Source organism: Myiozetetes cayanensis, unplaced genomic scaffold, assembly GCF_022539395.1.
Source record: "Myiozetetes cayanensis isolate MyiCay16 unplaced genomic scaffold, myiCay2020 scf12, whole genome shotgun sequence".
Lineage (NCBI taxonomy): Eukaryota > Metazoa > Chordata > Aves > Passeriformes > Tyrannidae > Myiozetetes > Myiozetetes cayanensis.
Window position 1 is genome coordinate 27471616 of NW_026086826.1, and position 13036 is coordinate 27484651.

The following is a 13036-nucleotide window of genomic DNA, read 5'->3' on the forward strand; positions in this document are numbered from 1 at the left end:
GTACAGACCCATTGCTGTTTTGCTGTGGGCTGTCTCCAGATGTAGCATCTTTTGATTGCAAGTACTTCTTTTTCTTTTTTTTTCGCCTGCAATTTCCTCCTCTTTGATTTTCCTGCTTGGAGGCTTTTCAGGTCTGGCAGTCTTTTTCCACCCACAATATCACATTTCAGTTTCACTCTGGCACCTGCCACTTTCCCTCCTTTGCTTTTTGTTTGCAAACGTCAGGAGCTGGATATCGATTGAGAAATTGCAAGAGACAAATCGTTCCCTGGCTCCTGTGCTTTCCCTCAGCGCCTGCTAAGCTGCAATTCACAGTGATCCATCCCCAGCTTGCTGGGGGAGCGGAGCAACACTTTGGTATCCAGGTTTTGTTTTCAAAGCCTTGTTTCCTTTGCAGGAGTCTCAAGGATGGGCTAGTGCTGGCCCATTTCTCTGCAAATCTGTGCTATAGGAAGATTTTCCTATTGAGCCATGGATGTGCTCCGTGGTGGCTCCCCACAGCAGCCAGCCTGTACCAAACCACCACCAGCAATGGCCTGAGCCTGCTCCAGGGACAAGGCTTTGCCTGGGCATCCTTCAGCTTCCCCCACCCTCACTGACCATCCTCAGTGCTCCCTCTGGGCCCCTCTTTCTTCTGTGTAAAGCCAGGAATATCCTTCAGCAGGGATTTTGTGTGAAAAGCGCTGTTTCCTAGGACAGCAAGGCAAGCCACGGCAGGGCCATGCCACCCAGGGCACAGCAGTGATGGACAGATCCTACCTTGACTTCTGGGCCAACAGTTTTCCCCTTGTGCCAAAATATTTCCTGCCATGGGAATGCTGGAGAAAAGCCCACTGAGTGCAGGGTCTGGCTCGCTGCCCTGTGTGTTGGGAACACAGTGGCACCCAGTGTCAGGGATCTCTGCGTGGAGCTGGGAAAGGCATAAACCGTGGCAATGCTTTCCTGCTCCAATTTTTTTTCCTGAGCCGATTGCATTGCAGGGTAACCTGAGAGTTGGCAACATCTGCTTCCCATCTCCATTTCCCTGCGTGGGAACCAAGTGCAGGAGGAGTGGAGAGGCTGGAGAGGGGCTTGGTGGGTTTGTAGCCAGCTCGAGAGCTTTCTGGACAACATGAGGCACCAGCAAGTCTTCCCTCCTCCCTCTGAGCTCTGCAGTGCTGCCAGCTTTTGTCAGGGGGGGTGAACCAAGTCAGCACCATTACTATGCACCCTGGTCTGACACTTATCCTCTCTGGTCTCCAACACACCCTGTCACATCAGCTGTGGTGGGGATTCTTGGGATCCAAAGGAGAAATCAGCTGTTGGGCCAGGAGGGCTTTTGCAGGGGAGTGATTTGGCAGGGGGGCTTTGGCGGGGCGTCAGCACAGGGTGAAGATGCCCAGGCAGGTCCTTCACAAGTCTCCAGACACATGAAGGAGGCTCCCTCTCGTGGGGACCTGCTGCAAGGGTGGTCTGTCCCACCACCTTCCCAGTGCCAGGTGAAGGGATGGGGCTGGGGGAACTGAGGCACGGGGAGACCAAAAGACCTGCGATGGCAGAGGCCAGGATGGGCTTTTCAGTTCTGATTCCTCCTCTGAAGACCTTTCCTCCCTACAGAGCAAACAGCTCTTCAGGATACAGAGATTCGGAGGCAGCTCTGCCTCTCTACTGGGTGGAAGGCAGAGCTCCAGCCCCCTCACATTCCCTTATCAATGGCTCAGATCCCACAATGGCGCCTCTCTTTTCCCCCTTCCCCAGGCAACTCACCCTCGGACGAGTCGGAGGAGCGCGAGCGGGACCCCAAGGTGCTCACCTTCCCCGAGTACATCGCCAGCCTCTCCGAGTCGGGCACCAAGCGCATGGCAGCCGGCGTGCGGATGGAGTGCCGGAGCCGCGGGCGCTGCCCCTCCTCCTGCCCGCTCTGCCACGGCGCCTCCAGCCCTGACGCGCCGGCCGAGCCCATCCTGCTGGAGGTCACCAAAGCGGCCCCCCTCTACGAGCTGGTCACCAACAACCAGACCCAGCGGGTGAGGAGCCACGTGCTGGGGGTGTTGGGGTGTTGGGGCGGGCAGGGGGTGTGGCAGGACAGCAGTGTGGTGGTCTTTGAAGGCAGCTTGCCCTGATAGCACCATGTCAAGCCAAGGGACCCCTTGCCCATCGGCCAGCCCTGCTCTCAGGGTGGATGGACTGTGCTGAACCCACTGGGATGAATGCTGGTTTAAGTGGGATGGGAAGTCAACAGTTCACCTGCTCAGCACTCAACCCCCTCCTCTCTCTCCCAGCTCCTGCAGGAGGCCACCATGAGCATGCTGTGGTGCTCGGGCAGCGGGGATGTCATCGAGGACTGGTGCCGCTGTGACTCCAGTGCCTTCGGGGCTGACGGGCTGCCCACCTGTGCGCCTCTCCCCCACCCCATGTAGGTCTCCACGTGTGCCCAGGCCTGGCTTTTTGGTATGGTGGGTCTGTGAGGAGGTGGTGATGGCCAACAAACAGCATGGTGGCAGGAGGTGGTGGGGCTGAGTGGTTTTGTGGGACAGGTTTGCAAACTGATGGTTGACCTGGAAAACAAGCAGAGAGTACAGAGCTGTAGTGTCTTTTATAAATTCAACTGAGGACTGGGGAACTGGGTGGGGATCCATCCTGGTAGAGCAACCCTAGGGAAGGAATCTTTTGGACCAGCATTCCTGGAACCAGGAGGGGTAGGGCAGGGGCAGTCTCTTCTCTCCTGAGGTTGCCATCTCCCATGGGTTAATGGCTTTGAATCCCTTTTGTTGTGAGAGAGTAACACAAAAATTGTCCCCCAGCCTGCGTCTCTCCACCGATCACGAGCCCAGCAGCACACTGGTGGTTCTGGAGTGGGGGCACTCAGAGCCCCCCATCGGGGTGCAGATTGTTGACTACCTCCTCCGTCAGGAGAAAGTCACCGACAGAATGGACCACTCCAAGGTGGAGACAGGTGAGTGGGGACTCCACTGGCTCTCTCTGGGAGGGAGATGTTGGAGGAGTTTCCCTTTTAGCAAGGGGATGCTGCAACATATCCAGTATCCTGTGAAAGACACAGCAGCCCCTCCTGCCCATCCTGCTGCAGAAGTGGCATCTCCCCATCTCCTGGTGATGAGCCTTGCTGGAAAAGCAATGGGTCCATCTCTACACCAACCAAGGTGTGAACCTTGCCCCTTGCCTGGGCACCGGGCAGCGTGTCAGTGGGCACAGACCTCAGTGGCTCTCCACAGCCCCAGGGACACCCGTGCCATTGCCTGTGGCACATCCTCCCCTCTCTCCCTAGAGACGGTGCTGAGCTTCGTGGACGACATCATCTCTGGTGCCAAGTCACCCTGTGCCATGCCAGCCCAAGTGCCTGACAGACTCTCCTCCACCATCTCCCTCATCATTCGCTGCCTGGAGCCCGACACCACCTACATGTGAGTCTCCTCCCCCATGCCATGTCCAGGGCAGTGCTGTCACCCTCACCGTGGTGGTGTTGCCTGATGCTACCTGTATTTCCATGAGGTCTTGGGAGTCCAGAGCTTCATTTTTTTTTTCATTCTTATACAGGTTCACACTCTGGGGAGTTGACAACACAGGAAGGCGTTCCAGGTCCAGTGATGTGACGGTCAAGACCCCCTGTCCTGTGGTAGATGATGTGAAGGCTCAAGGTGAGAGGGAGGGAGCTACTGGACTGTGATCCTTGGGAACAGCAATAGGGTTTTCCCCCTTCCAGTACATCCCTGCACTTGTCTTGTGTCTTGGCTGTAATATCTCCTGCACTCATGGTGGCCCAGGAGCTGCCATGTGCTGTGGAGGGTTGGGATGGAGAGCTGCAGGAGGCACGTGTCCTCTCTGAAAACAGACATGGATGAGTGGTATTTCACTAACAGTACCTGATGGCAGCACCCATTTCTTTTCCTAATTAGACCAAATTATGGGAAGCTAACCTGGACTGAGTCCAGGGAATGCCATCTATTCTGTTGCTCCTCTGCTGGGACCTTGTCTTGATATGATGTAAATCATAATTCACAGGACAAATCTTCGTTCTGGTCTTGGTTTCCCTAGAGCTGAGCTTTAGCCTGGTGGGCTTTATTCACACCTTTCCTGGCACCCCACTGAACAGTCCCTGTCCTTCTGCCCAGAAATAGCAGACAAGATCTACAACCTGTTCAACGGCTACACGAGCGGCAAGGAGCAGCAGACAGCCTACAACACTCTGCTGGACCTGGGCTCCCCCAGCCTCCACCGAGTCCTCTACCACTACAACCAGCACTACGAGAGCTTTGGGGAGTTCACCTGGCGCTGTGAAGATGAGCTGGGGCCCAGGTAGGCTCAGGAACTGGGTTGACTAGGCAGGCAGGTCTGCCCACCTTGTAGATGTTGGTCACCAGGACCAGCTCTCTGAAAATCTCATGAGCTGATGGTAGATGATAGGGCTTAGAGTCTCACAGTGGGGTTTCTGTTTTGCTGGATGCTGTGCATGTGTTCGGAGACCAGTCATCTGCCCTGAAGGACCATAAACATAGGACAAGGTGGAAAGTGGCTGACCACTGTCAACCCAACATCCTTGTCCATCCCATCAGCTCTTTCCTGCCTCTGGAGTTTTTCCTGCTACATTCATGCTATGCAGAGTGGGGAGGAGATGGGATTCTCTTTTCTCCTTGGTAGTTGATGCCACAGGCAAAAAGGCAGAAAGTCTTTGAAAAATATTGCACCTTTGAGGGATGGAGACTCTGCTCTCCTCCTTTTCCTGGGATTTGGCTTGAGTTGCCTGCATCTCTGTGTGCTAAACTCACTGTCAGTTGTGGTCCAAAGCAGTCCAAGACTGACCTTGGGTCTGAATTGCACATGTTCCCTCCCTTTTGATTCATGTCTGTGGTTGTACAGGGTGACACGTGTTTTTGGTGCCCAGGCAGTGCTGAGCAGTCACGGCAGGTTTTGGAAGAGGTTGTCCTGAGCTCTTCCTGTCTGAAACAGTCCTTTAGTGCCTGAGTGAGCACCATGTCTTCTCCTAGGGCTCCTCCAGGTCACAAGAGGCCCTCCAGCTGCCTGAGGATGGGACACCTCATGTCCCAGGCTTGTGGAGGCAGCCAGATGTTCCCTTCTCCCCACATCCTTCAACATCTGCTTTAGTCTGTGTGTTTTCCCAGTAACGTAGATGTTTCCAGTCAGTTTAGCAAGCTGCACTGGGAGGTTGCGTGTGCTGCAGTGGTGTTTCACAGCATCTGGCCTCCAAAGAACCAGACCCATGAGATCATCTGCAGACTTACTTCAGATGTACGTCAGCAACAGCTCCTGTATATGAAATCTATGGCCTCCACCTTATCCTGTGCCCCACACCTCCTTTTGCTGGTCTCACCACTAGATGTCTTCCAGCCCTGCTTCTCCAGGTGATCCCTTCAGGATTTCTAGCAGAGGATTGGAGATCCTCCACGTACCTTCTTTGTCCTCCAAAGCTCTGCTAACCAGTCAGAAAGATCCAGCAAATAGTTGGTGGCTGTCTTGCACTTAATGTCTTCGACATGTCTCCTAGTTCAGCTTTGGTGGGAGACTCCTAATGGATTCTCCATGCCCTGGAGCAAAGCTGGGGGCTCTCTCTCTCCCGTCTTCCCGTTTATGTCCTAAGAAATGTGAGCTCAGCCTCAAAGCTCAGTAGTGACATCCCAGCACATGGAGTCTGGTTAAGGCAGAGGCTCCCACCAGCTCCTCTGCCCAGGGTTGCCTCATTCCCATGACACCAAGTAGGATCAGCAGGCCTGGACTTACGTCTCACCTTTGTCTCGAGCCCAGCTGCAGTGATGCCGCTCTGTCTCCGCTTCCAGATGTGAAATCCAGCCCTGGTTTGCACAGACCATCTGACATCTGTTGTGATGATTTGCAAGAAGGAGTACATAACATTCCTGACGTGACACGCTGGAGCTGTCACACAGCCACTGCCATCGCTGGGGCTGAGCTTTGCCATCACTGCCCCGCTGAGGAGACCGAGCACCGGCCAGAACATGACGTGGAAGCTGCCCCCTCGAGCCCCAGGAGGCAGAGGTGCATTGGCACGGAGCAGCCAGAAATGCCACTGAATTACCCATTTGCTGCATGAACTTACGAGCCAGAGGGTTAATTCCACCCTCTGGAAATGCCGGAGCGCTTAGGACGGGATGACGCAAGTTGCTGATGAAGTGTTTGCAGCTCGCGCTACTTGGAAAGAGACATTCAGGCAGCTGCAGCGGGTTCTGGTGATGACAAATCTTGGAAAGCAGACCTCCTGTTTGATCGTCTGCGAAGGCAAAGCACCCAGACTGGTGGTGACAGGACAAATCACTTGCAGATGACATTATTTAGCCAGCAGACAGCGTTTGTTTGACTGTTACTGATGCTCCTTTGAAGTCCTGGATGCAGACCCACGCGACTGACTCTGCCGCGTCCCTCCTCCTCCGCCCGTCCATGCCACCTCCTGCTTTGCTCATTTGGGGCGCACTCGCCTCCCTTCCTGGCAGTGCTGGCTGCTGGACTGAAGGAAGATAACTTGTCTGAGTGCAGATAACTTGTCTGGGGTTATGAAAGCGAGTCTCTCCCTCCCGGTCCAAGAAGGGCTGCAGAGAGCCCTGGACTTCGCATAAGGAGAGGAAATGGAGAGAAAAACAAGTAATAAGTGGAAGTTGGATTTGAAGGAAAGCCTGGTGAAATCTGGTGTCCATGGGCTTCGAGCCAAAATCTTTGGGATCCTGTGAGGGTACCCGTAATGCTGGAAGAAGAGAGGCAGTTTTGGCACCTTTCCTATGTGTCCAGATGCAGGGACCAAGGCAAGTGAGACCTTGACTACCTTCTCATGGCTGGAAGAACTGGCCAGCTTGGTTGGCTGTCTCCAGAGTCAGCACCATGCTGAGCACCTCTGCTTTTCTGCCATGCTCTGGTTGTGAGCCCTGGGGTGGCAACTGTCACGTGGCTGCAGAGCTGGAAAACCTCTCCATGGCTCCAGACTGGACCCTTGGAGCTGCAGCCACATCTGTGATGGACCTCTTGGGAGTTTTCTCTCCAGAAAAGCCGAGGTTGGCTCTGGCTGGACTTGGAGATAAATTAAATCCTCTCTAAGCAGCTCTCCCACAGTGTACCCTGCCTGGAGGAAGGTGTGGAGGGGCTGTGGATATTCCTCCATGGTTGGTAAACGTGCCCTTGAGCTGCCAGGCCAGGCACAGCGCAGCTGTGTGCTCCACACACCACCCCTGCTTATCCAAGTAAGAATGTGACAAGGAGGGATTTTTTCCTCCAGCATCATGATTTGTGCCCCCACTGCCTGTTCTGTGCTGAGCATATGCTGAGTTAAAGCTACCAAGGGGACATATCTTCTCTTTTCTGACTAAACCAACCCACCAGCTGACCTTGAAGCTGTGTAGGTAACTTATCCCAGCTCTTCAGACACTTAAACTTTTGTCTGGGTTTCCAGGTACGAGATTCTCACCTTCAAGGCACTTCATTTGAATCCATTACCTCCACATCTGCCAGAATCCCTGGAGATCACCCAAAGTGCGAGACAAGTTTAAAATGAACATAATGTGTTTTATCTGTACAAACTGATTTTCTTGATAAAAGCATTAGAAGCACAATTTTAAGAGGAAAAATTTGAAGAGAACACAGTTTAGGTCATATTTGGCTGGGATCCTCTGAGCTCTTCCAATATCTCATCTAACATGAGAGGTTGGTAGTTTAGCACTTTCTCACCACCAGAACAAGCCTGCACTGAGGCCGTGTTGCCCTGGGGGTGCTGTATGTCTGTTGCAGAAGATGGATTCATCTTGGACCTACTCTCCCTCTGTCACCTGACCTTGTCTCCTGGCTGGGTTGCAGCTCTTCACAAAGCGCTACTACTGTGATTTGTCTTTCCTTGGTTTGCTCTCTGCAGCTGGAAGATGCAAAGTGCATACACAAAGAACTGGGGAGTTCTGCCACATCCTCTGCTCTCTCAGAGCTTTTTGGATCAAACCTGTGTTTGATGTATACCTCAGTATATCCCTTCTAGTTTGAACACCATCCTGTGGGACATGTTTCCCAAAATGTTGCTAAACATTACAAGTCGTGTACCAGGAGTGATGTTCACTGCACTTATGCCTTGTGATATTGCATCTTATGAGGATCATAGGTTTTATCTCATTTTCAGTTTCCATACAGATCCCCACAAGCCAGGCATGACATTGTGATTTGGATTTTTTTTTTTCTTAAATCTCCTTCATCCTCAGTGGCCCAGTTGGGACTGCTCATTTCTGGCACTGGAGAAGTTGTAGATGCCCCATTCCTGGAAATGCTTAAGGGCAGGCTGGATGGGGCTTGGAGTAATCTGGTCTAGTGGAAGGTGTCCCTGCCCCCATGGCAGGGGGAGTGGAATGGGATAATCTTTAAGGTTCCTTCCAACCCAAACCTTTCTGTGATTCTATGTGCCACACCAAGCCATGAGTGACCAGCACAGTTCTCAAACATGCAACACATGTACTTCATGGAGAGGACACACGTGGTGGCTCTGGGCTGGGCTGGCTCCACGTGTCACGCCTGACACTTTTTAGCCTTTGTCCCCACTGCCTGCAGTGCTATTGGCTCTCAGTTTCCCATCCTGCTATGTTTAGGGTCCAGCAGCTGCAGCAGGGACAGGTGTTGCCATTTGAGTCATTGGTCCACCCCAAAGGGGGTTTCACAGCTACACCCATGACTGTCTCCTCACTAAACCCTCAGCAAACCTGGCCTTGTTGTACAGGTGAATGAGAAAGAGGGGACTGGACATGGAAGTGTAAGGGGAGTCCCAAGACCAGTGCAGCAGGTGGTGACATGGCCATCTCTGCCCTGGGTAGAGGCTGTTCTCACATGTGTTTAGATTGCAGTGCTGCCTTGGGGATGGTGTGTTCCTCCAGCTCTGCTACCCCTCCTCATCCTGGCAGCATCAGCCTCCACTCTCCTGCTCTTGAGTTATCTCTTCTCTCTCAAGAAGCTGCCGTTGTGTCCTTAACTGTCTTTACTTTTCTCTCCTCACACACTCCTGCTGCCCTTCCCACCATCCCCCTCCGTGGTGTCTCCATCCCTCCCGCCACCCCCTCGCTGTCCATCGTCCCCCTGGCATCTCCCCTTGCCCGCCCTCGCTGCAGGAAGGCCGGCCTCATCCTCTCTCAGCTGGGGGACCTCAGCAGCTGGTGCAATGGCCTCCTGCAGGAGCCCAAGATCAGCCTCCAGCGCTCGTCCCTCAAGTACCTCGCCTGCCGCTACAGCGAGATCAAGCCCTATGGGCTCGACTGGTCGGAGCTCAGCCGGGACCTCAAGAAGACGTGCGAGGAGCAGACGCTGAGTGTCCTTTACAATGACTATGGGGACAAGGACTACTGAGGGTGGCGGGCGCCCGCTCTCACGCTGGCCTTCCCATGGGCATTTGTGAGGGTTTTATACGCGGACCCGTGGAGGGGGAGGGTGTCACTGATGTTTCTGGAGGCAACAGTTTGGACCGGGGAGCAAAACCGACTGCTCTGTGCAGGACTGACTCAGTATTAGTTTCTTCTTCGACTTGGGCAAAAGCCTTTCTAGTTAGAAGTCTTGTGGGACCCAGTTTTCTTGGTTTTGTTTTATTCATTTTGCCAAGAGGTTCCTCAGCACCGGTGGAGAGGGCAGATTGGGAGGGCACAGCCCTCTCCTCCTGCCCCATCCCTGCCCTGGCTGTGGGGACTGTTCCCAAGGGTGGGGGACACTGGTCACGGGAGAAACTCAGTGACACAACCAGGATGGGAGAGCAGGTGATGCAAGGTTGGGGAAACGGAGGCAGGGCGTGGGGGTCAGGTGGAGGTGTTTATGGTTATGGCTGAGCTAAACAGCCGCTGGATGGCCAACAGGGTTAGGATGGGGTTTTTTTTGCAATTGTGAAGCATGAGATCTGGATGAGACATGGCCAGGCGATGGTGCCATTGGTGGGCAGGGCTGGCGTGGTGTCACCATCTGGGGTGAGGAGAGAGGGGCATTGGTGAGCCCATCTCCTCAGGTTCTATGCCATGGTCAAAGCCCATGTGTGCTCCAAGATGCAGAGTCCTCCAGAACCAAAGGCAGCTTGGCCTCAGGGCCGGTGGTCAGCTGGACATCACGAGCTTTCTTCTTGTGGGACCACATTCCTAGGAAGTCAAATTTAAAATCCCTTCCATTAATTTTTTTTTCTTTTTTTTACCCACCATAATAAAGACTTTGAAGCAATGTCAAACTGCTGCTGAGGGGAGTCCCAGCCAGGAGAGCAGCAACCAGATGGTACTGAGGGGGTGGCCATCTGCACCAGCCAGTGTAGCTGTGGTGTAGCCCAGGCTCTGCATGGGGAAGGGAGAGGAGTGAGACACAGTGGTGCAGGGTGGTCCTGGAGGGCATGGAGGGCAGGCTTCTGGGGGTATTCCTTGCCTGTGGTCAGGCTCACATCTGCAGCTCTCAGTGGCTTTTTTTTTTTTAAACCAGAGAACTAGGGTTGTACTGGGACACTGGGCTTGGTTCGGAGCAAACTGTTCTCCAAAACCCTGTCACTGCTGATGGTGTTGGAGGCAGAAAACAGCTTCCTTTCAGCTCCAGCTTCCAGCCTGGTTTGCAGAGGAGGCGCCTCTGGACTTGCCAGCTGCGCACCTTTGATCTGGACAAGCCCAGAGCCCTACAGTGGGATTTTTACGATGCCTCTTCAGAGAGAAATTTCTCTTTAATTTTTTTTCAGTCTTGGCAGGAGCAGTCTTCAGCCTGTCTCATACAATTTTCTGCCTCATTCCTCCTCCTACCTGCCAAGGACATGGTTCGAATATTTGCGTGGTGCTGAGAGGGAGGCGGCTGTGCTCTGCCGCCGGTCACGGCCCGCAGCGCTCTATCACAGTACTTTCTCAAACAGCAGTTCAGCATCTCCCTGCAGGACCACACCGTGCTTTTCTCTTCCCTTTTAATGGGCAGACCTCTCTCCAGGGGCAGCTGACCTGGACTGGGGAGCTGCTGGGAGCAACCACCAGCAGTCAGTGTTACCTGGGCATCCCCGTGTCATTGCTGTAATGGATGTGTCTAGCAGGGGTCGTCAGAGAAGCGCCTGCTGTGTGCAAGAAAGAAGTCTGCTGGATCCTTTTGGCCTTTTCTCATGTTTATCCTTATATTTTGATGTGCCTGATGCTGCCAAGGGCTTGGGGCTCAGAGCAAGATCAGCACAGGTACATATGGGCAGGTGATCCATACTGAGCCGCCGCTCCTTTTCCTTTCAGCCACCGAGACTCTTGGCCAAGACGCTTCAGTTTATCCTTTTGCTTACCTCAGCATATGCTGAGACAACTTTTAACTTCCAACCAGGCAGCTGTCCAGGGCTGGGCAAAGGGCACCTCCACCCAAGGCCTTGATGGGATGCTTGAACGAAGGCTGCTCTGGCCCAGATGCCGGTTGGTTTCTCGCCAAGTAATACCGTGTACACGGCCTTTATGTGAAATGCAGACTGTTTTCCTTTGGGTAGCAGACTCCTCTCTTTTATTGCTTACTAGGTGCAGCAGCAGGGACAGGAGCAGTGCCACGTGCCAGCCACTCGCTGCGACACTGCCAGGAAAACCCTGGACACCCCATGTGTTCACACCTGCCTAGGTTACTTTTTCATCTGGCCCCAAGATTTGCACCGAGGCTCTGCAGAGATTTCTGTTCTGCTTCTGTGCTGACAATTCAAAGCCCTTGCATGGGCGACCGACACACTGCAGCATCGTCAGCTGGCTGGGCTGGACTCTGCCTCCTCGGCCCCAGCTTCCCCATGGGTTGGGATGTGGAGGGCGAGGGGAAAGCCACCCCTCTGAGGTTCTTTGGCATCACCCCTCATCCATCCCATCATGGACAGCACAGTATGCTGGTAGGGCTGTGCTCTGCCTGGATGCCGTGGTGTTCCTGCAGCCACTGTGCCAGCAGGGTGGCACATCTTTGGGGCTACTCTCACCATGACCCTGGCTTTGGCAAGGCTTCCTTCTTGGTTTCCTCACTCTGACTTTGCCAGTCAGAATTTTGCCCAAACTCAGATTTTTTTTTCCAAAACCTCTCCACTGACACACGAGTCCATCTCAGACAAATGCCAACAGCCTGCCATGGGGGCCCAGACCAGACCAGGGGTTTGCACCGTGGCTGTAGACGTGGCCTTAGTGAGATGAGTTGTGTGGGTCTTGCTCATCCAAAACAGGTGTGCCCTGGTCTAGTGGAAGGTGTCCCTGCCCATTGCAGTGGGGTTGGAAATACATAATTTTTAAGATCCCTTCCAAACCAAACCATTCTATGATTCCTGGTAAAGCTGACACTGTCCACATCTGGCACAGGGTCCTAGGGCTGGGTCTGTGCAATATTTTCTCTCTTGGACTCCTGATTCTTCCTATGCTGCCAACAACACGAAAACTGGATAAGGCACTGTTTTCCATCCATTTCTGCAACCTCCTTTGCCCCCCTGCCCTCCCTTTATGTTTTATTTCTGAATTAATGAGCGATCATTCACCTGAGATGAACCTCTGGGTCGTTACCTTTTCTTTGCTGCGTCCGTACCCCTGTAATAGCATTACTACCTTTTACTTGTTGTGGAGTTATTTAACATATAAAGATGGTTTGGTCCTTTTCTTTACAAAGATGGCTACAGTTCATGTTCCTTGATGTTCTATTAAAACTCTAATGTGACGTTTTACTACTGTAGATTGAAAGTAGAGTGCTTTAGGGTGAGATAGCCATGTGGCAAGAAACACAAAACCCTTCCAGATTACCTTAAAAAAAAAAAAAGGAAAGAAGAAAAAGGTTTTAAACAACAGCAACAACAACAAAAAAAATCATTGTAACACTATGTAAAACTCCAGATGATAATTTAACTGACTATTAAATGGAGCTATTAGTAATCCCTGGCTCTGGCAAACTGGAGTGTTTGTTTATAGGTTTGGTCCTGTTGATGTCATCTTTTGGTCGCGGATGAAACACTCCCAGCCTTTGAACTTGGGTGAGTCTTCACACAAGTTTAGCATTAGCCTGTCTGCCCACTGGGTTAGCCAAGTCCCAAACCACTCAGCACACACAGACAGGGCCATGTCCTGCTCCCTGCCTT

The 13036-nt window shown here is 53.0% G+C and overlaps 1 protein-coding gene across 4 annotated transcripts in view; it reads left to right on the forward strand.

Annotated features, from left to right (window-relative positions):
- ASTN1 (astrotactin 1) overlaps nucleotides 1-13036 on the forward strand; it is a 58479-nt gene that overhangs the window by 42103 nt on the left and 3340 nt on the right. For 3 of the 4 annotated variants that reach the window (XM_050307144.1, XM_050307145.1, XM_050307146.1), the window contains 7 exons: nucleotides 1738-2006; nucleotides 2262-2395; nucleotides 2784-2935; nucleotides 3266-3401; nucleotides 3535-3635; nucleotides 4110-4293; nucleotides 9090-12833. In XM_050307144.1, coding sequence (XP_050163101.1) covers nucleotides 1738-2006; nucleotides 2262-2395; nucleotides 2784-2935; nucleotides 3266-3401; nucleotides 3535-3635; nucleotides 4110-4293; nucleotides 9090-9324 — 1211 coding nt within the window. In that variant the 3' untranslated portion in view covers nucleotides 9325-12833. Of the gene's footprint in view, nucleotides 1-1737; nucleotides 2007-2261; nucleotides 2396-2783; nucleotides 2936-3265; nucleotides 3402-3534; nucleotides 3636-4109; nucleotides 4294-9089; nucleotides 12834-13036 lie in introns of those variants that run through there. The other variant, XM_050307147.1, reaches the window with a different exon arrangement.